Raw genomic sequence first — 23,018 nt, 5'->3', positions numbered from 1 at the left:
ATAAAAATGTCCTAAAAGGTTGGAAAAACCGGCAAAGATCGTGATCCAACACTGGCTTTAAATTAAGCATTTTAAGTAGAATCAAAATAGGCAAATAAAATATACCCAAGTAATTGTGCCTTTAAGAACCTTTTTATGCAAGCCAAATATATGTGCTTTTTTATGTCCATAGTGTGGCCACGAATCCTGCTGGCCCGAATGCAGGTAGAATGGTCTGAGCTTACGGCGTCGTAGCCATCTACGTGGCTGTAGCTGCTCACTGAGAATCAGCCATAGATTTGCAGTCATAGGGGGTAATTATCATTAGAGGTATTTTTGATACTTTTTTTCTGGCATTTGTTTCGGTTTCTGCGCCCCCACATCCCCCGCCGACCCTCTTCGGCATGAAATGTGGCAAATGTATTATTATTATTGCTAGAAAAACAGAGGCCAGAAAAATGTCTCTGATGATAAATTCCATCAAGTATTCTCACGCCAACCGGGTAGCGGAGTAGAATGGCACAAAAATTATGCAACTTTAATAAATGTGTTGAATGCAGCCCCACCAATCCGCAGCCATTATGCCCCCAAAAATGTAAAAATGTATTTCACCAGTCTTTGTATTACAAATGATGAACTCATCAAGGTAGGTCATGGCAGATAACACATGGTTGGGTCTTCTCAGGGAAGCCTTGCTGTTATTCACCATGAATCATGTGTGACGTGAAGCAGAACTTGGGGCTTCCATCCATGTGGGAGTCGAGGAGAAAACAGATCTCCCCGCAGAGATGACTAACACCGAGCCCTCAGCTCTCACTTTCTGTAATGGTGATCACGGTTTCTGTCAGTTTCAGTAAACATATTGGGGGACATTTATCAAATGTGTTGCGTTTTTTTGGCTTCAAAATGTTGCTCACTTTTTCAGTTGTGCAAAATTTTGGGACTTTTGTCCTCCTGCATGTGACATTGGGGTTCCTGCTACACTGTACATGATTAAACATGAGGGGATCGGGAGATTTATCAGAATTCTGGCTCCAAAAAGTCAAAAGTAGAGGTGTGGCGGCTTTTTGAGTTACATTTTGTGACTACCTACAGATTTGAAATGAAAATTTGGACAGAATTTCAGAGTAGAAAACTTTTATGACACTAAAAAGTTGCCACTCCACAACAGGCACCCCCAGGCGTACTTTTACTGAAATAGACGCAACCCTATTGCGACGTGCGCCATCGTCACAGGAGCGCATAGCATCTCCACTGTAAAAACTAACCTCAAATACATCCGCAATTAAAAAATTTAGAAAAAAGCTCCACGTGGGAGCTGAAATGTTGCGTTTTTATGAATACAGTGGAATAAATCTAAGTTTTTTCACATGCCTGGAGGGCTGATACCTTCTACAAAGGAATGGGATAACTCTGCAAGAACACGCAGGACGGAGTCATTTTTCAGCAGGACATGCTATAGAACACGTGTCCAACTCCAGGAAAGGGCCATTGTGGACAACCTGCTGCCGACCCCCATCCACCGACTGGTACCTGCCGAGCATGTCCAATTACTTGCATCCTCGTTTAGACTGACACAAAATGAAGGCAATGATACGCTCGGTGTGCATTTACCTGGCGGAGATGTCTTAAGAAATTTTCTGTTTCTAGCATTTACACGGCGGCTTCTTTGTGGCCGGCTTTACAGTTGTAGGTAGAGAATCAACTACAAGATAAAACCAAATGCAGAAAATGTATATTGAAATATAGTGACCGTGCTAACAGGGCAAAAATGTAGACATACAGAAGGAGGAAGGAGATAGATAGATAATAGATAGATAGATAGATATATAATAGATAGATAGATAGATAGATAGATAGATATGAGATAGATAGATAGATATATAGATACGAGATAGATAGATAGATAGATAGATAGATAGATAGATAGATAGATAGATAGATAGATAGATAGATATGAGATAGATAGATAGATAGATAATAGATAGATAGATAGATAGATAGATAGATATGAGATAGATAGATATATAGATAGATAGATATATAGATACGAGATAGATAGATAGATAGATAGATAATAGATAGATAGATAATAGATAATAGATAGATAGATAGATATGAGATAGATAGATAGATAGATAGATAATAGATAATAGATAATAACTAGAAGGATATATAGATAGATAATAGATAGATAATAGATAGATAGATAATAGATAGATAGATAGATAGATAGATAGATAGATAGATAGATAATAGATAATAGATAGATAATATATAGATAATAGATAGATAGATGATAGATAGATAGATAGATAGATAGATAGATAATAGATAGATAATATATAGATAATAGATAGATAGATAGATAGATATGACAAAAGATAACTAGATGATAGAAAACTAATTCCACAGCACCTCCACATGTAGTAGAAAAAGTGTGTCCTTTATTCCCCTATGCGACGTTTCCGTCCTCTTACTGGGACCTTTTTCTAGCAATTTTTTCAAGTACTTTTTCTACTTACGGTACCTGAGGTTTGGTCAAATCCGCAGCCGCTGGCCCTCTGTATACTTTACAACAGTTTTTACAGTGCTGCCCTGTTTTTTTTTTTGTCTGTATGTGTAAGATAGATGATAGATATATAGATAGATAATAGATAGATAATAGATATAGATAATAGATATAATAGATAGATAGATAATAGATAGATAATAGATAGATAGATAATAGATAGATGATAGATAGATACACCCTGTACAGAATTATTAGGCAAATGAGTATTTTGACCACATCATCCTCTTTATGCATGTTGTCTTACTCCAAGCTGTATAGGCTCGAAAGCCTACTACCAATTAAGCATATTAGGTGATGTGCATCTCTGTAATGAGAAGGGGTGTGGTCTAATGACATCAACACCCTATATCAGGTGTGCATAATTATTAGGCAACTTCCTTTCCTTTGGCAAAATGGGTCAAAAGAAGGACTTGACAGGCTCAGAAAAGTCAAAAATAGTGAGATATCTTGCAGAGGGATGCAGCACTATTAAAATTGCAAAGCTTCTGAAGCGTGATCATCGAACAATCAAGCGTTTCATTCAAAATAGTCAACAGGGTGGCAAGAAGCGTGTGGAAAAACCAAGGCGCAAAATAACTGCCCATGAACTGAGAAAAGTCAAGCGTGCAGCTGCCAAGATGCCACTTGCCACCAGTTTGGCCATATTTCAGAGCTGCAACATCACTGGAGTGCCCAAAAGCACAAGGTGTGCAATACTCAGAGACATGGCCAAGGTAAGAAAGGCTGAAAGACGACCACCACTGAACAAGACACACAAGCTGAAACGTCAAGACTGGGCCAAGAAATATCTCAAGACTGATTTTTCTAAGGTTTTATGGACTGATGAAATGAGAGTGAGTCTTGATGGGCCCGTGGCTGGATTGGTAAAGGGCAGAGAGCTCCAGTCCGACTCAGACGCCAGCAAGGTGGAGGTGGAGTACTGGTTTGGGCTGGTATCATCAAAGAGGAGCTTGTGGGGCCTTTTCGGGTTGAGGATGGAGTCAAGCTCAACTCCCAGTCCTACTGCCAGTTTCTGGAAGACACCTTCTTCAAGCAGTGGTACAGGAAGAAGTCTGCATCCTTCAAGAAAAGCATGATTGTCATGCAGGACAATGCTCCATCACACGCGTCCAAGTACTCCACAGCGTGGCTGGCAAGAAAGGGTATAAAAAAAGAAAATCTAATGACATGGCCTCCTTGTTCACCTGATCTGAACCCCATTGGGAACCTGTGGTCCATCATCAAATGTGATATTTACAAGGAGGTAAAACAGTACACCTCTCTGAACAGTGTCTAGGAGGCTGTGGTTGCTGCTGCACGCAATGTTGATGGTGAACAGATCAAAACACTGACAAAATCCATGGATGGCAGGCTTTTGAGTGTCCTTGCAAAGAAAGGTGGCTATATTGGTCACTGATTTGTTTTTGTTTTGTTTTTGAATGTCAGAAATGTATATTTGTGAATGTTGAGATGTTATATTGGTTTCACTGGTAAAAATAAATAATTGAAATGGGTATATATTTGTTTTTTGTTAAGTTGCCTAATAATTATGCACAGTAATAGTCACCTGCACACACAGATATCCCCCTAAAATAGCTAAAACTAAAAACAAACTAAAAACTACTTCCAAAAATATTCAGCTTTAAAATTAATGAGTTTTTTGGGTTCATTGAGAACATGGTTGTTGTTCAATAATAAAATTAATCCTCAAAAATACAACTTGCCTAATAATTCTGCACTCCCTGTAGATAGATAGATAGATAGATAATAGATAGATGATAGATAGATAGATAGATAGATAGATAGGAGATAGATAATAGATAGATAATAGATAGATGATAGATAGATAGATAGATAGATAGATAGATAGATAGATAGATAGATAGATAGATAGATAGATAGATAGATAGGAGATAGATAATAGATAGATAATAGATAGATAGATAATAGATAGATATTAGAGATAGATAGATAGATAGATAGATAGATAGATAGATAATAGATAGATAGATAGATAATAGATAGATAATAGATAGTGTTAATAGTTTATTTTTATCAATTAACAAAATGCCAAGTGAATGAAGAAAAGAAAAATCTAAATCAGCTGAATATTTGGTGTGACCATCCTTTGTCTTCAGAACATCATCAGTTCCTCTAGGTACACTTGGACACAGTCGTCGTCGTCCCCCCCCCCCCCATTATTTATTTATTTTATTATTTTCATATATAAAATACTTCAGATTCACTCAGATTCAGGATTTTGTTCACATCAAATACATAATATACATATAAAAAAAAAAATCACAATTCTGGAGCCTCTATTCCTATGACTGTATGTTGTGCCATTCCTCTATTATTCCTGTTAGAAGTTATAAATGAATTGCTAGCAGTCTGCAGTGAAGGTCCAGTTGGGTGTTACCATTTAGGCTATGTCCTTGCACATTCTGACACTGGCAGTAGTGTTGAGCGAATCGAACTATCCAAAGTGGACTTCGATCTGAATTTCTGGGAAAATAGGATTCACTACGAAGCCGATTTTTCTCGTGCTCCGTGGTAGAACGAATCAATTTTCCCTGAAATCATACTCACCTCATCCATGTGAGCACGAAGAGGCCACTGCCATCTTGCTTGAAGATCCCGCGCAAAATCGAGTATGACGTCACCCCGGCCAGCATGATGACGTCAGCACGCACCGCGCAAGGTTTCATGTGGCATCTTCAATTAACATGGCTGCGGTGGCCTCTTCGCTCCCAAATGGAGGTAAGTACAATTGAATTTTTATTAACTTTTTTCTTTAAACTGATCAACCCCTGAAAGGCCTTAATATTCATCTCAGATGCCGCAATCAGTGATGAACGCAGCATCTGTGGGGTTCAATCGCCGTTCCCTGTCATTGCGCCCGCTATTTACAAAGAAATACGCTTCATGACAAAGTAATTCATGACCCAGCAAATTTATTTTTGTAAAATTTCGGCGAAGCAGCCAAAAACGAATTTTTAAGAACTTCCCTCATCTCCAACTGGCAGTGCTGATTGGCTAGTGTCAGGCTGTTCACAGACACACCCCTAACTGGTAACACCCATCTGAACCTTTACTGCAAACTTCTAGTAATTCATCCATAGCTTGTAGATCTGTTAGTACATGGGGAATGCAAGTAGTAACTAAACAGACATGTCAGGAGAGGTCTTCTTTAAAGGGCTTGTCTCATTTGGACAATGGCTTTTTGTAGGTCCTCCATTGACATCCTAAAGATTGGGGGGCCTGGGTTTTAGATCTGGAGTTGGACCAAGGATGATGTTCACTACTCAGATACCATTACAAGGTGTTTCCAGTGCCATGTAAGGTTTCGCTATAGGTAGATACCTAAATGGTGACCGATATATCCAAGGATCTAATGTACTGAGCAGCATCTGGACCATTGCAGTAGACTTGTCCTTCATGTTCTTCCTATATTCTCTTGTCATGCAGGGGTTAATACATTGTCTGCAACGTTAAGCCAAACTCCGTCATCTCCCATCCGATTAGTTAATGAAGCTGTAGAAATCTGTTGTACCGTCAAGGGAGAAACCATTGGCCAACTGGGACTTTACTGGTATAGACGGACCAAGAAGAATGGAGACCTAGAGTTTATCGTTAGCGCTCCAAGTCAATTGGAGAAATATTTCTATGGCACCAACATTAACGAGAAGAAGTTCCTAATGAGAAGAGCCTCCTTCCATGGTAGTCACTTTACCCTCCAGATAACCGGCCTGGATCATTCGGACAGCGGGGTCTACTACTGTATGGCCGCGGCATCAGTGAAGTACACATTCGGAAATGGGACGAAACTAACTGTGGGTGAGTGAATCTTCTGGGATGTTGAGACCATTCATGGTAGGATCTGCCAAGCATCAGAGCTGTATGGGTGGGCTCCCAGACCCCAAACTCTTAAAGGGCATCTGTCAGCAGATTTGTACCTATGACACTGGCTGACCTGTTACATGTGCTCTTGGCAGCTGAAGACATCTGTGTTGGTCCCATGTTCATATGTGCCCGCATTGCTGAGAAAAACAATGTTTTATTATATGCAAATGAGCCTCTAGGAGCAACAGGGGCGTCGCCATTACACCTAGAGGATCAGCTCTCTCTACAACTGCCGTGTCCTCTGCAATTTGATTGACAGGACCAGGCAGTGTAAACATCATCACACCTGGTCCTATCAATCATAGCGCAGAAGACTGGCAGTTGCAGAGAGAGCAGAGCCTCTAGGTGTAATGGCGACGCCCCCGTTGCTCCTAGAGGCTCATTTGCATATCTTAAAACTTCATTTTTCTCATATGAACATGGGACCAACACAGATGTCTTCACCTGCCAAGTGCACATGTAACAGGTCAGCCGGTGTCATAGGTGCTCTTTAAATGAGATCTTTACTTTGGAGAATCCCTACATGACAAGCTGGTGCCCCCAGTAATCTGCGGAAAATAAAGTACTAAATAAATCCACCGCAGGGGAAATTAAAGGGGTTTTCTACTGTTCAGATACTGATGACCTATCCTTAGGATAAATCACCAATATCAGATCAGTGGGGGATCTCACACCCAGGACAAAAACTCACTGAAAAAAGTGGCCTAAACGGGTGGAAATGCTTTAAACCCAGACACTGTAGCGCGTCTAGAACCGGGGAAGCAATTCCTCCGCATGCGGTCCGCAGACAACGGCAATCCCCAGCAAAAAATGCGTACAATGGAGGATGCCGGGGCGGACCGCATGCACCACAAGGACATCTTACACAAAGTGATACATTGTGCAGATGAAAATATATATATACAAAAATCACTGCAAAAAATGCACCAAAATGATACGCAAACTGACAATACTAGCTAATTCCTCAGGCCGATGTTAAAAGCTGAGAACTTTGCCAATATCTTCCAGTCAGGAACATATCGGAGCCCCTCATGCACCACGTCACGGTGTCTCAGCACGCATGGGGTCCTACCACTCAACTGCCCGTAGTGTGTGAACAGGGTCTGAACCAGCTCACAGCCAGGCTCTCACAGGCCTCCATAGTGGTATCACCAATGCACTGTGAGGTAGGATAAAGCTGTGAGCCGCACCCACAACAGACCATGTGACACAGAAGCCACACCCACAACAGACCATGTGACACAGAAGCCGCACCCACAACAGACCATGTGACACAGAAGCCACACCCACAACATACCATGTGACACAGAAGCCGCACCCACAACAGACCATGTGACACGGAAGCCGCACCCACAACAGACCATGTGACACGGAAGCTACCAGGTGCAAAAGAATGTTACCACCACAATAAAGTGGCACATTCCATACACATAAGGACAAAAGTGGCCTAAATGGGTGAAAATGCTCCAAACCCAGACACTGTAGCGCGTCTATAACCGGGGGAGCAATTCCTTCCATCTGCACAATGTATCACTTTGTGTAAGATGTCCTTGTGGTGCATGCGGTTCGCCCCGGCATCCTCCATTGTACGCATTTTTTGCTGGGGATTGCGGTTGTCTGCGGACCGCATGCAGAGGAATTGCTCATCCGGTTATAGACGCGCTACAGTGTCTGGGTTTGGAGCATTTCCACCCGTTTAGGCCACTTTTTTCAGTGAGTTTTTGTCCTTATGTATATGGAATGTGCTTCATTGTGGTGGTAACGTTCTTTTGCACCTCGTAGCTTCTGTGTCACATGGTCTGTTGTGGGTGTGGCTTCTGTGTCACATGGTCTGTTGTGGGTGCGGCTTCTGTGTCACATGGTCTGTTGTGGGTGCGGCTCACAGCTTTATCCTACCTCACAGTGCATTGGTGATACCACTATGGAGACATGTGAGAGTCTGGCTGTGAGTTGATTGCACTGTTCAGACCCTGTTCACACACTACGGGCAGTTGAGTGGTAGGACATAATGCGTGCTGAGACACCGTGACGTGGTGCATGAGGGTCTCCGATATGTTCCTGACTGGAAGATATTGGCTTTTAACATCGGCCTGAGGGATTAGCTAGTATTGTCAGAGGTTATCAGCAGCGCTGGTGTCGGAAACAGAACAGTGGATGGAACTGGAAGAAGAAAGCTCCATTCACCGTGTAATGGCCATACATTAACTAGAACAGGAGCTGAACTGCAGTACACCAGTGCGGCCATTACACAGAGGATGGCGTTCTGTTCTATCCCATATCTATCTATTAATTATCTATCTCATATCTATCTATCTATCTATCTATCTATCTATCTATCTATCTATTATCTATTATCTATCTATTATCTATTATCTATCTATTATCTATTATCTATTATCTATCTATCTATTATCTATCTATCTATTATCTATCTATTATCTATCTATCTATCTATCTATCTATCTATCTATCTATTATCTATCTATCTATCTATCTATCTATTATCTATCTATCTATCTATCTATCTATCTATTATCTATCTCATATCTATCTATCTATTATCTATCTATCTATCTATTATCTATCTATCTATCTATCTATCTATCTATCTATCTATCTATTATCTATCTATTATCTATCTCATATCTATCTATTCTCTATCTATCTCATATCTATCTATCTATCTATCTATTATCTATTATCTATCATCTATCTATTATCTATCTCATATCTATCTATCTGTTCTCTATCTATCTCATATCTATCTATCTATCTATCTGTTCTCTATCTATCTCATATCTATCTATCTATCTATCTATCTATCTATCTATCTATCTATCTATTATCTATCTATTCTCTATCTATCTATTATCTATCTATTCTCTATCTATCTATTATCTATCTATTCTCTATCTATCTATTATCTATCTATTCTCTATCTATCTATCTATTCTCTATCTATCTATTATCTATCTATTATCTATCTATTATCTATCTATTCTCTATCTATCTCATATCTATCTATCTATTATCTATCTATCTATTATCTATTATCTATCTCATATCTATCTATCTATTCTCTATCTATCTATTATCTATTATCTATCTATTATCTATCTATCTATCTATCTATCTATTCTCTATCTATCTATTATCTATCTATTATCTATCTATTATCTATCTATTCTCTATCTATCCCATATCTATTATCTATTATCTATCTATCTCCTTCCTCCTTCTGTATGTCTACATTTTTGCCCTGTTAGCACGGTCACCATATTTCAATATACATTTTCTGCATTTGGTTTTATCTTGTAGTTGATTCTCTACCTACAACTGTAAAGCCGGCCACAAAGAAGCCGCCGTGCAAATGCAAGAAACAGAACATTTCTAAGACATCTCCGCCAGGTAAATGCACACCGAGCGTATCATTGCCTTCATTTTGTGTCAGTCTAAACGAGGATGCAAGTAATTGGACATGCTCGGCAGGTACCAGTCAGTGGATGGGGGTCGGCAGCAGGTGGTCCACAATGGCCCTTTCCTGGAGTTGGACACGTGTTCTATAGCATGTCCTGCTGAAAAATGACTCCGTCCTGCGTGTTCTTGCAGAGTTATCCCAGTCCCCTGGTGCTGTCTCTCCTGACCCTCTGATTCCATTTGTCTCTTGTCCCTATGTGACATCAGGTGAACACAAGGAGGACCATTATGGTAGTGACTAGATAATAAAGCAGAGCTGCAGTGTAAAGCATGGTGGAAAGACAAGGCAGTAACTTCCGACTGTGATAAGACATGAGGCAGATTTAGTACCACCTACCAACTCTGATTAGACAATGTAGCCACTCATCATAGTTGTGTATTAATGGTGCAGACAAGCTAAAAATTAGCCAACAGAGAAGAAAACAGGTGGACACTCTCTTTAGGAACCACTAGCTCATTGCCCTATGTGAACCAGGCCTTAAAGGGAATGCCCACCTTTGGACATTGTCGTTTCCTAATATATCATAGGCTGCATTTTTGATAGTGGTCCAAATTCTCTGCATCGTCATGGATTTGAAACCTAACATTCTCGCTTCCTAAAGCCGCCACTAGAGGGAGTCAATGATCCTACTGCATACTGTGTCCTTATTGAGTTCAATGTGTACACAGTGTGCTCCTAAGCTCCCCCTAGTAGTGACTCCTGGTAGTCAGTAAACTATATTTTAACACTATGGGGGAAATGTAACAAACTGGTGTACAGGAAAACCATAGCAACCAATCAGATTCTACTTTTTATTCTTCACAGCTCCTTTGAAAAATGAAAGGGGGAATCTGATTGGTTGCTATGGGCAACTAAGTCAGTTTTCCTTTGCACCAGTTTTAATAAATAACACCCAATATGTAGGCAGAAAAATTGAAGTTCCAAACCAGAAAGACACAGCTCTGACTGTTATAATGATATATTACAAATGTAGATGAAACTAAACAAAATGGTTTCCAAGGGCAGACATCGACTAATCTTTGTAATGAAATATACACATACGTGATTACATAATCCCCATAATTATGTTGTGTTTAGGTGTGAGCTGCAGTCCTGTGATCTGGGCCCCTCTCGCAGGAGTGGCCCTCATGCTCCTGATAGGCCTTTACCTGTTGGCCTCTCATACATACCGTAAGTATTGCACTTACCATATGGATTCAGTATTCATAGCTATGTATCACTGATCAGATACATCTAAATACACACACAGTACATGCTACTTAGTAATACAGCTTCCAGGGCTCCAGTGTAAAAGTTACTTCTGGACCCAGTACAGTTTTAATATATTGGTTTCATGAATGGGCCTTCTCCTGATGAAAATTGTTTGTTATCGTCCAATGTAGCCAGTCACTAAAATATTACAAAAACAATTCTATATAATTAGAGACAATTTTTACAAAAATAACAGCCGCCTCCAGGGCCGATCTGCTCCCAGTGTTAGGAATGCCGAGTAGTCATGTTGCCTAAATAGTTTGTGTGTCACGGTGCTCCCACCTAGATATCGTCGCTCCCCACGGTTAGGCTCTGTAGCATTCAAAAAAGAAAGTTGCAGTTGGTGGAGAATATGTCGAGTCCAGACTTGGTAAAGTTCCAACAGTTTTACTTGAATAAACTTGCATCCAGAAAATATTTGATCTTTCTCTTGGCTCCAGCAGGTTTTAGGTTGACCGGCAGGTGAACTTGAATACTTAGCTTTATGTATAATGCTCTTTACTTAAAGGCTATGGACTAGTGATGATCGAGCATGCTCGGCCAAACACCAGTTCGGCTCGAGCATCTCGATGCTCGGCACATAGCGGTATTCGGCCGAATACATAGCACCCGATGACGCATGTTCGGCCCATTCTTAGTCAGGGAGAGCTGTGCTGAGGAAGGGACAGACAGTGTAGGGAGTGATTTAAAAATATTTTTACCACTAAAATTTTTCAGAGACCCAAAAGTCCTTTTAAGGACTATTGTGTGTGGCAGCAGCAATCTATATTTTTAGCGCAACCTGCGCTAAATTGCTAAAACTTTACAGACTCAAAAGTCCTTCTAAGGACTGTTGTGTGTGGCATCAGTATCTATTTTTAGCGTATCCTGCGCTAAATAGCGTACAATAGTTAGACCGCTGCGAACAGTGACATTAGCTCCGCCACATCTCCAGTGTAAAGTGTGCGCATCCAAAAAATATCTGTGACATACAGTGTACTTTGTCAATAGACGATGTCCGCTTCTGACATTACCAGGGCCACATCTGCAGTGTAACGTGTCATCAAAAATGTATCTGAGACATACAGTGTACTTTTTTGCGTAGACGCTGCGGTCAGTGACATTACCGGTGGTACCTCTCCTGTATAACGTTTCCTCATCCCAAATACCTGTGACATTCCCTGTAATCTTTTATTAGCCGCTGGTGACAGCATTGACATTATCTGCAGTATTTCTCCTGTGTGACGTTTCCACATCCCAAATACCTTTTTAAATTTGATTGCGCATGCACTTCCAAATCCTACACTACTGTACGTGTGACAGACTTTCAACCATATATAACATTTAATATGAAGAAGGCGAGCAGTAAGGGACATGGAAGTGGCTGTGCTGCTGATGGTGCACGCAGAGGCTGCGGCCCTGGGCGCGGTGAAACTGTGCCTGCTGACAGAGCACAAGAAAAACAATAATCCACGATACCTAGCTTCATGTCCCAGTTTGCAGGGCGGCGCAGGACACCACTCTTGAAGTCAGACCAGTGCGACCACGTGGTCGGTTGGATTGCAGCAGATAATGCTTCCAGTCGGTTAAGCACCACCCTGTCTTCCACAAAGTCCAGTCTCAGTAGCCAGGAGTCTGCTCACCCTGATCCTCCTTCCTCCCATCATGGAGAGTCTGGGCAAAAAAGTGATCCTCACACTCGGATATTACGAGGAGCTCTTTTCTGCGCCATTCCTTGATTTGGCCCTCTCGCCAAGCACGCTTGAAGAGGGACAGATCTTGTGCCCTGATTCCCAAACTCTTGAGAATCCACAGTCACAAGAAGATGACAGTAGGGAACGGCAATTACTGTTTAATGAGGTGGATGATGATGAGACACACTTGCCAATAACTCAATGGCAATTACTGTCTCAAGAGGTTGATGAAGAGGATGAGACACAGTTGTCAATCACTGAGGTAGTGGTTAGGTCAACAAGTCAGGAGGATGAGCAGAGTGAGGAAGTGGAAGAGGATGTGGTGGACCATGAAGTCACTGACCCAACCTGGGAAGGTGGAAAGCCGAGCGAGAACAGCAGTACAGAGGGGAAGGGATCTTCTGCACCGCAACAGGCTGGAAGAGGCAGTGGGGTGGCAAAAGGGAAAAGGCAAGCCACACCAAACAGGCCCACAATTGTTCCACGGAGCACCCCCTTGCGGAAATCTCCTTTGTCAAGGGGTAGGTGTTCCGCAGTCTGGCGCTTTTTTAAGGAAAGTGTGGACGACAAAAGAATAGTTTGCAACCTGTGCCGTACCAAAATGAGCCGGGGGGTGAACACTAGCAACCTCACCACCACCAGCATGATCCGCCACATGGCATCAAAGCACCGTAATAAGTGGGACGAATGCCTGGGTCGACAATCTGTGTCTGCGAGTCACACCACTGCCTCCTCTCCCCCTGTGTTACGTGCTGGCCAATCCCCTGTCGAAGGCACAGGCCCAGGTGCCGCCCGCCCTGCACCCGGACCATCACAAGCACCATCAGCAACCACATCTACTTACATGTCCCAGCGCAGCGTCCAAATGTCCTTACCCCAGGCATTTGAACACAAGAGCAAATACCCAGCCACCCACCCACAGGCCATAGCACTAAATGCGCAGCTTTCCAAATTACTGGCCCTGGTAATGTTGCCATTTAGGCTTGTAGACACTGAGGCTTTCCGCAGCCTGATGTCGGCGACTGTCCCGGGTTACGCAGTCCCCAGCCGCCACTATTTTTCAAGGTTTTCCGTGCCTGCCTTACACCAACATGTGTCCCATAACATCATACGTGCCCTGACCAACGCAGTTACTGGGAAGGTCTACTTAACCCCGGACACATGGACAAGTGCACTCGGCCAGGGACGCTACATTTCCCTGACGGCGCACTGGGTTATTGTTGTGGAGGCCAGGAGTGAGTCGTACCCTGGGATCGCACAGGTGCTACCGACGCCAAGGATTGCGGTCCCTAATTCCATCAGGGTTTCCGCCACCACCTATGTTAGTGGCTCCAACCCCCACATCTCCTCTTCTGCCTCCTCTGCCTCCTCTGCCTCCTCCTCCACTTCCACCTCCAAATTATCCGCATGCAGCACCAGTCAGCCATCAGTCAGTAGCTGGAAGTAGCACTGCAGTGGGGAAGCGTCAACAGACCGTGCTGAAGCTGATCTGCTTAGCGGACAAACAGCACACTGCCGCAGAGCTGTGGCAGGGGGTAAGGCACCAGACTGAGCTGTGGCAGAGGATAAGAGACCAGACTGAGCTGTGGCTCTTGCCACTCAACCTAAAACCAGACATGGTTGTGTCTGATAACGGCCGTATCTTGGTGGCGGCTTTGGAGCTCGGCAAGCTCACACACATCCCATGCCTAGCCCATGTTTTAAACTTAGTGGTTCAGCGGTTTCTCAACTCCTACCCCAATTTGCCTGAGCTACTAAAGAAGGTGCGCAGCGTGTGTGCACATTTCCGCAAGTCATCAACAGCTTCAGCTGGTCTGCCAGCGCTGCAGCAGCGCTTGAAATTGCCAGCTTACCGGCTGTTGTGTGACGTGAGTACGCGCTGGAACTCGACGTTCCACATGTTGGCCAGGCTTTGCGAGCAGCAGAGGGCAGTAGTGGAATACCAGCTGCAACATGGTTGTCGCCTTTCCAGTCAGCTTCCGCTATTCACAAGCGAGGAGTGGGCATGGATGTCTGACCTCTGTGAGGTTTTAAGAAACTTTGAGGAATCAACACAGATGGTGAGCGGCGATAACGCTATTATCAGCGTAACCATCCCACTTCTGTGTCTACTCAAACTCTCACTGCTCACAACTAAGGATGAGGCTTTGCATGTGGAAGAGGTGGAAATGGGGGAAGACAGTACACAGGGTGATAGCCAGACCACCCTCCGTCCGTCTTCTCAGCGCGACTTGGACGATAAGGAGGAGGAGCAGGAGACGGTTGCCTCCGCTACAGAGGGTAGTACTCATGGAAGTTTAATTCCACCTGTTCTGCATGGGTGGGCAGAAGAGGAGCTAATATCAATGCCTACTTTGCGATTTGTTGCTTCAACAGGAGGGGCCAACTTCTAGCGCCAAATTTAAGGCCTCATCCCCAGTCTGTGAGTGCTCCTTACCACATCAGGATGACATTACCAAGCTGTCAATATCATTTATGCCTATTGCATTATTTATTTTTGGTCCCCTGATGAACCAGCTCGCATGACTGTGGAAACGCGTCGTGGCACAATACGTTTTTAATTACTGTATACATCGTGGGGTATTATTTTATTATCAATGAAGAAGAAAAGTCGTTATTTTCTCAGTGATAGTGGGCAGAAGAAGAGGATGAGGAGATTGAGAGTGATCCTCCCGATGACAACGGCGAAGTCTTGCCTGTTGATACTCTGGCACACATGGCTGACTTTATGTTAGGCTGCCTTTCCCGCGACCCGCGCGTTATACGCATTTTAGACAACACGGATTACTGGTTGTTCACCCTTCTCGACCCCCGCTACAAAGAGAACTTCTCAGCTCTCATTCCTGTGGTGGAAAGGACGAGCAAAATGGTGCAATACCAGAAATACCAGAAGGTCCTTGTTGAAAAATTGCTCCAAAAATTTCCATCTGACAACGCTGGCGGCAGAGTCCGTGCTTCCTTGGCCAACTGAGGAGGGGAGGCGAGGGGAACACACAGCAGTTCCAACAGAGGCAGGGCAACACTCTCCAAAGCCTGGGACAGTTTCATGACACCCCGCCAGCACCCTCACCATTATGTGCGGCCTACTGCCACAAGGAGGGAAAAATTTTGGGAGATGGTGAAGGAGTACATAGCAGACCGTGTCAGCGTCCTCAATGATCCCTCAGTGCCTTACAACTACTGGGTGTCCAAGCTGGACTCGTGGCCCAAACTGGCGCTCTACACCTTGGAGGTGCTGGCCTGCCCTGCCGCCAGCGTTTTGTCTGAGCGGGTATTTAGTGCTGCTGGTGGCAGATAAGCGCATCCGACTGTCAACTGAAAATGCTGACAGGTTGACTTTTATAAAAATGAAAAAGGCCTGGATTGCCCCTGACTTCTCGACTCCACCAGAGGAAAGCGGCTGAACATAAAGGCACTTTATATGTGTTGTTTATAATGTACTAAATACACTGTATTCCCATGCACCCCTTCCACCACAAAAAAGGGTTTATGGTTCAATCTTCCTTTTCTCATCCTCTTTCTCCTCTTCCATCATATCAACATGCTTATTCGTCACATATAATGCCCTCGCATATGATTTTTTTAAAGGGTCAGCTCACCAGCAGGTCTTCACCTACAATCTTTTACAGGGTCAGTTCACCTGGAGGCCCTCGTATATAATTTTTTAGAGGGTCAGCTCACCTGCAGGCCCTAACCTACAACCTTTTAGAGGGTCAGTTCACCAGGCTCCCTCTCCGGAATCGAACACTAATTCACCGTTACCCGTGGTCACCATGGTTTGAGCTGAAATAACATCAAAAGCTGATAGGGCAGACATCCAAATGAATCGTCGCGGTCACGGGGGCTTGCGATCGTCCCCAGATTATCTAGAGTCACCAAAGCGGCAGCAGGCTCTCGCCCATAATGTTTTAGATGGTCAGGCCCTTGCTCCAAATGTTTTTGAGGGTCACCAGCAGGCCATCAATCATAATTTTTCAAATCTGTGTATGATGCCCTCCTTTATGTGTAATAAAAGGTGTATTGGAGTGCCGGTTCCTTGTAACTTTTGGCAGCCTTTTCACTTAGTGCATAGGCTTTATGAGTGTAGGAGTCCCACTACCTGAACAATTGTACCACAATGTGAATGAGGCCCTCCATTATGTGATGTACAGGTTGTATCAGGGTGCCTCTTCCTTGTAATGTTTGGCAGCCCTTGCACTTTATATACAAGTAAATATACAGGAAATAATGTTTCCTAACAATTTTTCCTCTAAATTCGATTTTACCTACTGTTTTGTGCGTATTATTTTCAGCCTGTAAAAGTGGCGCACTACTCGGACAACATGGTTCCCAGCAGCGACCTGGGAGTCCAAGGTGCATCCAGACATCCTCCCCATGCTGTTCCCGAACCATTTCAGTGGTGTTTCCATCCATTTCTGACCTTTTCCTGTGAGCCAGGCACCCTCCCCTCTTCAGAGCAGGGGGTGCCTGGTTTAATGCTCTGGTTCTCCTATTGACTTCCATTATACTCGGGTGCTCAATAGAGCACCCGAGCATCCCGATGTGTTTGGCCAAAGCACCCGATCAACACTACTATGGACATCTTTGGGGCAATAAATTGTATTTTACTCATTTTGGGCTAAAAATATATTTTTTTAATTGGTCTTTATTAAAAGTGTTCAGCCGTTTCTAAGATACATGGTTTAAAAATCAATCTATTTGCAAGCTCACTTTTTTTTTTTTTTTAATCCTGTCATCTGACAGCTCATGTATAGCTCTTATCTCTTCTCTCCTGACCTCATAAACACTCACTATAGTTCAATTATTATAAATTCTAAACTGTTAAAAATATGGCTCAAATAGGTGTTTATGAGGTCAGGAGATCAGATATGAGAGCTACACATTAGCCATCAGAAGAGGGGATTCAAAGAAACCAGAAAGTGACAGCAGACTGATTTTTAACCCCTGTAACTCAGAAACGGCTGAATATTTTTAATAAAGACCAATTGAAAAAATTATTTTTAGCCCAAAATGTGTTAAATGCAATCATTAAAAACAAAATGATCTCTACCTTTTAAGTTCTATGTGACCCTGTGCATCCGACTGCTGTGTGGCTATCTGTTAGGACACTGCACGTAAAGAACGAACAGGGCCACATCACAAATTGCACCACTCACAACATCTTAGAGGGAACTTTGCATATAGTTATTTTCTTGTAGGCTACATTAGGGACCTATAGCCCCTAAAGGCAGCCACTATCACATACGTATTATTGCTATACAAGTGCTCCCTGAGTTGCATGCATGTCGCCTGCTGAAGAAAAGTAGTAACCTTCCATTGTCAGGACAGAAATACGATAGTCATTGCTATGTATGAATTAGGGCAGGTAGGGGCGCTGTTACACTAGGCATCTAGCAAGCGAAATAACACACTGGTACAGTTAGGCGGTATTAATACTGTATATATGCCTCACTGTGGTGGTTTTATAAAACCTGTAACGTGTTATTCTGTATTGCAGGCGTGTACAGGAGAACATACATGTACTTCAGAAAGCAGTAAGTGTTTTTGTGTTTGTTTGTGGTGACAACGCGTTGTAAGTGAGATCTGATAACCGGGTATAAAAACCACATGAGAGCACACAAGAGCGGCAAACAGCACCTTGTGTACAACCCCCTGCGTTACATGGGGATCCTGATATCATCAACTCTCTGGTATCAGGTACATGATCGGGATCTCCACAATGCATGCGATCATGGTGAACTCCCTGGAATTAAAGGGGTATTCCATTATTAATGGTCTATGCTTAGCATAGGTCATCAATATCAGATTGGTGGGGGTCCAGTCCTGCTGATCAGTTGTTCGAAAGGGGGTTGCAGTGCTCATGGCGGTGCAGCCTCTGCATTGCGTACCGGTATGCCACCTACTTAGTGGCGGTGCAGAATATTGCTGCTCCCATGAGCTGCAGCCACTGAGCATGCTCCATGAGAAACCTTCACACATTATGTAATTAATTGCTTCTAGATTAAATCTATGAGATGATGATCCCACAGCTAAAACTTCAGAAGGACGGCTGACGGGGTCTGTGACATCCTGCATGCTCTGCATCCTGTCCTAGAATCTTTGTCCAGCATGCTCGGACAGCCTACAGCAGGACATGGTGGGAGTTGCAGTTTTACAACAGCTGGAGGGCCGCAGGTTGGGCATCCCTGGTATAAAGTAACCACATAGATCGCTGCTGCTCGCCATGTCTCACGTATCTACCGTGAGAGAGACCTGCCCTCAACCCACAGACTTCCTTGGAGCAAAATAATGCACAGTTCTTTCCCTGAGGCTGATGCCAGCACAGGGAAGGAACACTATACCGGCACTGCGCATGCGCGATCTCGCTCATCGCGAGATTACGGCTATCTATCGTTGATGAAAGGAGGAGATTCGGAGGACATAGGCGGTGCTGGGCTCCTTCACAGGCGGGTATGGCTGGGCACGGCTGGGCACAAGTAAGGTTAGTGCAGCCCCTTGGACACATTCAAGACTCATTTACATATCTATAAAATCCTTTTTTAAAGAAATTAAAAGCACACAGCCCTATAGGACAGATATATTGCAGACATGCTAGCGGCGATCTAGCCGTGCATGTCCGTATCTCTATAGGCCAAAACCTGGTGACAGGATCCCTTTAACAGTAGGGCTGGAGGGAAGGGGTTTGGTTAAGAAATTGGCATTGGGGGATTGGGGAGCCGTTTCAGTTTTCGCCTCAGGCAGCAGAAAGGTTAGGTTCACCCCTGTACGACCCCAGTTTTGCAATTTTGGGGTCGCGTGAGACCCCCTTCAATCCAATGCTTTACAAGGATCCTTGGTCGCGCAATGGGTGCTGCAGCCAATATGGCCTCAGCCATGATATAGACATGAGATAGCTAAACAGATATGAAACAGAAAATCCTAAAAATAAAATTTTAAAGAAAAAGCCCCTTTTATGGAACATAAAATGTCAATATACAAGAGTCCAAGAAAATAATTTGTTAAAATAACCACAAACGTGAACAATAAATATCAATAAAAAAATTTTTTTTTGATCAATGGGAGTTCGGGGGGTCGGAGCCCATATGTTCTGACACCGATCCTGAGGATGGGCCATCAATTTTAAAATTCTGCACAACCAATTTAAGAACGATCGTCATTAGTGAATCATTCAGGCGTTCAATTTGCTATGCTGTCGATCAGCGCTCATTACGGGCAGAAATCTGGCAGTGTAATTTGACTTTTCTGTGAGAAGCAGGGTACAGGGCCTCCCAGCCCTGTAACCAGCATTTCATCATCATGCCAAATCTGGACTGAGTGATGCAGTACAAGTCAGAAGATAGCAGAGAAGGGGGTCGGATAGAAAGTCCTGCACAGTCCAGAGCCTTCAGAAGGCTGAGGCTGCCATAGCAACCTAACAGGTCCTGCAAAGACATCGTGGAGAGCCATCTGGTCACTGCTTAGATGCTGTGGTCACAATTTACCGTGGTATCTAAGGGGTTAACAGTCTGTGAACAGACTTCTTCTACGAGGTGTCTGCTGTATAAAACAGGATATGGCGACGGCTCAGCACCTGACATCCGCCGTACATGTACAGCGGATGTCAGGAAGGGGGTTAAGGGCAGCTACATATATATGTTCTAGACCATTGCATATATTGATTAATTTAAAAACAATTGATACCTTCCCCACAGTGCTTCAGTGCACATTTTTACCCCTCAGTCTCGGCACTTGAATTCTCCTTACTTCACTTCTGTTTCTCAACTTCTCCTGACCTGATCCTGCGAGCCTGGTCAGGTGGGTGATACAGCTGGGCTCCACCCCTACTGGCTCCTCTGAGAGGACGATGAGGATTTTTTTTATGATTACATGTTATTTATTTTTGGCTAAAATTCTTTTTTTAATTGGCCTTTATCAAAAATATTTGACCTGCTCTGTCACAAAGGGTTAACTGTTTTTCTAGCTGTGCGACTGGTACTTTCACTTTGTGCCGATCATCTAATAAACTTGATCTCTAAAATACTGAGAGGTCATAAACACTTATTTAAGCCACATTCTTATCAGTAAGATAAGGATTGATCTATAATGTGTGTTTATAATGTCGGAGAACAAAGATAAGGAGCCCGTCAGCTTCTGGTCTGACGGAAAAGACAGAAAACCAAAAGGCTGGTACTAGAGCATGTCAGCTCTGTACAGAAAAAAGGACGCCATATTTTTAATAAAGACCAATTAAAAAATATATATTTTAAGCTCAAAATAAGTACAATGCAATAATAAATAAATAAAATTGTCCCTAAATGTGTACATAGAATTTAAGGAGCTACAGGGAGACAGGTATTTGTTCTGGTCAATGCAGGAGCCCCAATAAAAATAAACTGATTGATTAATTAGTTGATTTTCATTTCTTCACAGTTCTCCAAAGTAAAAAACAAACAAACAAAAAAACCTGAAAGCTCCACGAACCCTGAAGTCGTATAGAAGATAACTGTCACAACATGGATCTCATGGATGATAATGATATGTAAATACTTGTTAATATATGGAACTTTTTATAAATCTGAGACCATTTTCCCATCTGACGCCCTTCTGATCTTCTCTTACCTCATGGTTACCAATTCCATGGACTCTCCTGGGCTGATATTTTTTAGCCTGGTAGTCTGCTCATAATGATTTATACAGGAATACAGTTCTTGACATGGACAACATGGTCAGTGATTACCATACCTGGACCCAAGAAGAGATCTGGACACATCTGGAGACCAGTCAACATCTTATCTCTCATTCAATCTCTTGCTGAAATGCTTGTCCTGTGCCACTGAAACAATCTATTTTACCCGCATCTGTTTGATGATGTCATCGTTGGCAATTCTCACTCACCTTTTATTTTAATTAGTTTTGGACTTATGAGGTCATTTACGAAACTGGTTTAAAGTTGAACTGGCTTAGTTGCCCATAGCAACCAATCAGATTCCACCTTTCATTTTTCAAAGCTCCTTTGGAAAATGAAAGGTGGAATCTGATTGGTTGCTATGGGCAAGTAAGTCAATTTTTCTTTACACTAGTTTTGATAAATCTCCCCCTCTGTGATTAACCCACTTTCAACAAATAGGGATTATCCAAATAGGAGAACCCCTTTAATAATAATTAATTAATTAAATAAATAATTAATATATTTTTTCCAACAAAGCTAGAACCAGCCCTGTACCTCACATGGATCCAGAGATCTCCACATTCATTGCTCCGATTGTGCTGTTAGATTTATTTCAGGCTGGCGGCTCAGGGTGGATGTCCTTTCTCAGGGTGGATGTCCTTTCTCAGGGTGGATGTCCTTTCTCAGGGTGGATGTCCTTTCTCAGGGTGGATGTCTTTTCTCAGGGTGGATGTCTTTTCCCAGGGTGGATATCCTTTCTCAGGGTGGATGTCCTTTCTTTCTCAGGGTGGATGTCCTTTCTTTCTCAGGGTGGATGTCCTTTCTTTCTCAGGGTGGATGTCCTTTCTTTCTCAGGGTGGATGTCCTTTCTTTCTCAGGGTGGATGTCCTTTCTTTCTCAGGATGGATGTCCTTTCTCAGGGTGGATGTCTTTTCTCAGGGTGGATGTCCTTTCTGTTGCAGCTCTTCTACCTGTAACGGTCACAGCTTCTAACTGAAGATATGGCTGATGGCAGTTGAAGATTTAAACAGCGCGTGCGACCAACTCAGTGAGGTGGACAAGAAAAAAGGAAAAGAATAAACAGCAGGTGGCTCTATGCAGATACATTTTATTGAATAGCTCAGTGGCCTTACAACATTTTTAATTACATGCAATTACAAAAGTATTCAGATCCAGGTGCTAGTTTGAAAAATATAGAATGTGTTTAGTAGGACACCCCCTTTATATGTATATATATGTAAATGAGGGCTTAAGTGCCCCAAGGGGTAGCCCCTAGCCTCTCAGTGCAACTGCTCTCCCGCCACCCCTTGATTGATTGACACGGCCAGGCATCATTAACATACACTCGCCTGTTTCCTGTGAACGCCTGGGCCATACATTCAACCATCGGCAAATGTTCAGTAGTCATATGCGCTGTTGGGTAAGCAGAAGCAGATGTACTGCGCATGCACCGATGGCAGAATGTACTGCACAGGATCAGGACTACAGGGCTAGATGAGAGGACAGCGATGATCACTGACTCTGTAAATCCAG

The 23,018-nt window shown here is 43.1% G+C and overlaps 1 protein-coding gene across 1 annotated transcript in view; it reads left to right on the top strand.

The window, feature by feature from the left end:
* Positions 1-21,980, top strand: part of CD8B (CD8b molecule) — a 30,280-nt gene extending 8,300 nt beyond the window's left edge. Inside the window, exons 2-6 of the mRNA XM_040419274.1 lie at positions 6,002-6,370; positions 9,755-9,844; positions 10,992-11,084; positions 18,336-18,372; positions 21,248-21,980. Of these exons, the coding sequence (XP_040275208.1) occupies positions 6,002-6,370; positions 9,755-9,844; positions 10,992-11,084; positions 18,336-18,372; positions 21,248-21,260 (602 nt within the window). The 3' untranslated portion in view covers positions 21,261-21,980. The remainder of the gene's footprint in view (positions 1-6,001; positions 6,371-9,754; positions 9,845-10,991; positions 11,085-18,335; positions 18,373-21,247) is intronic.
* The last annotated feature ends 1,038 nt before the right edge of the window (positions 21,981-23,018 follow it).

Source organism: Bufo bufo, chromosome 2, assembly GCF_905171765.1.
Source record: "Bufo bufo chromosome 2, aBufBuf1.1, whole genome shotgun sequence".
NCBI lineage: Eukaryota > Metazoa > Chordata > Amphibia > Anura > Bufonidae > Bufo > Bufo bufo.
Note: the sequence above shows the minus strand (reverse complement) of the source record. Positions and strands in the feature narration are given on the sequence as shown.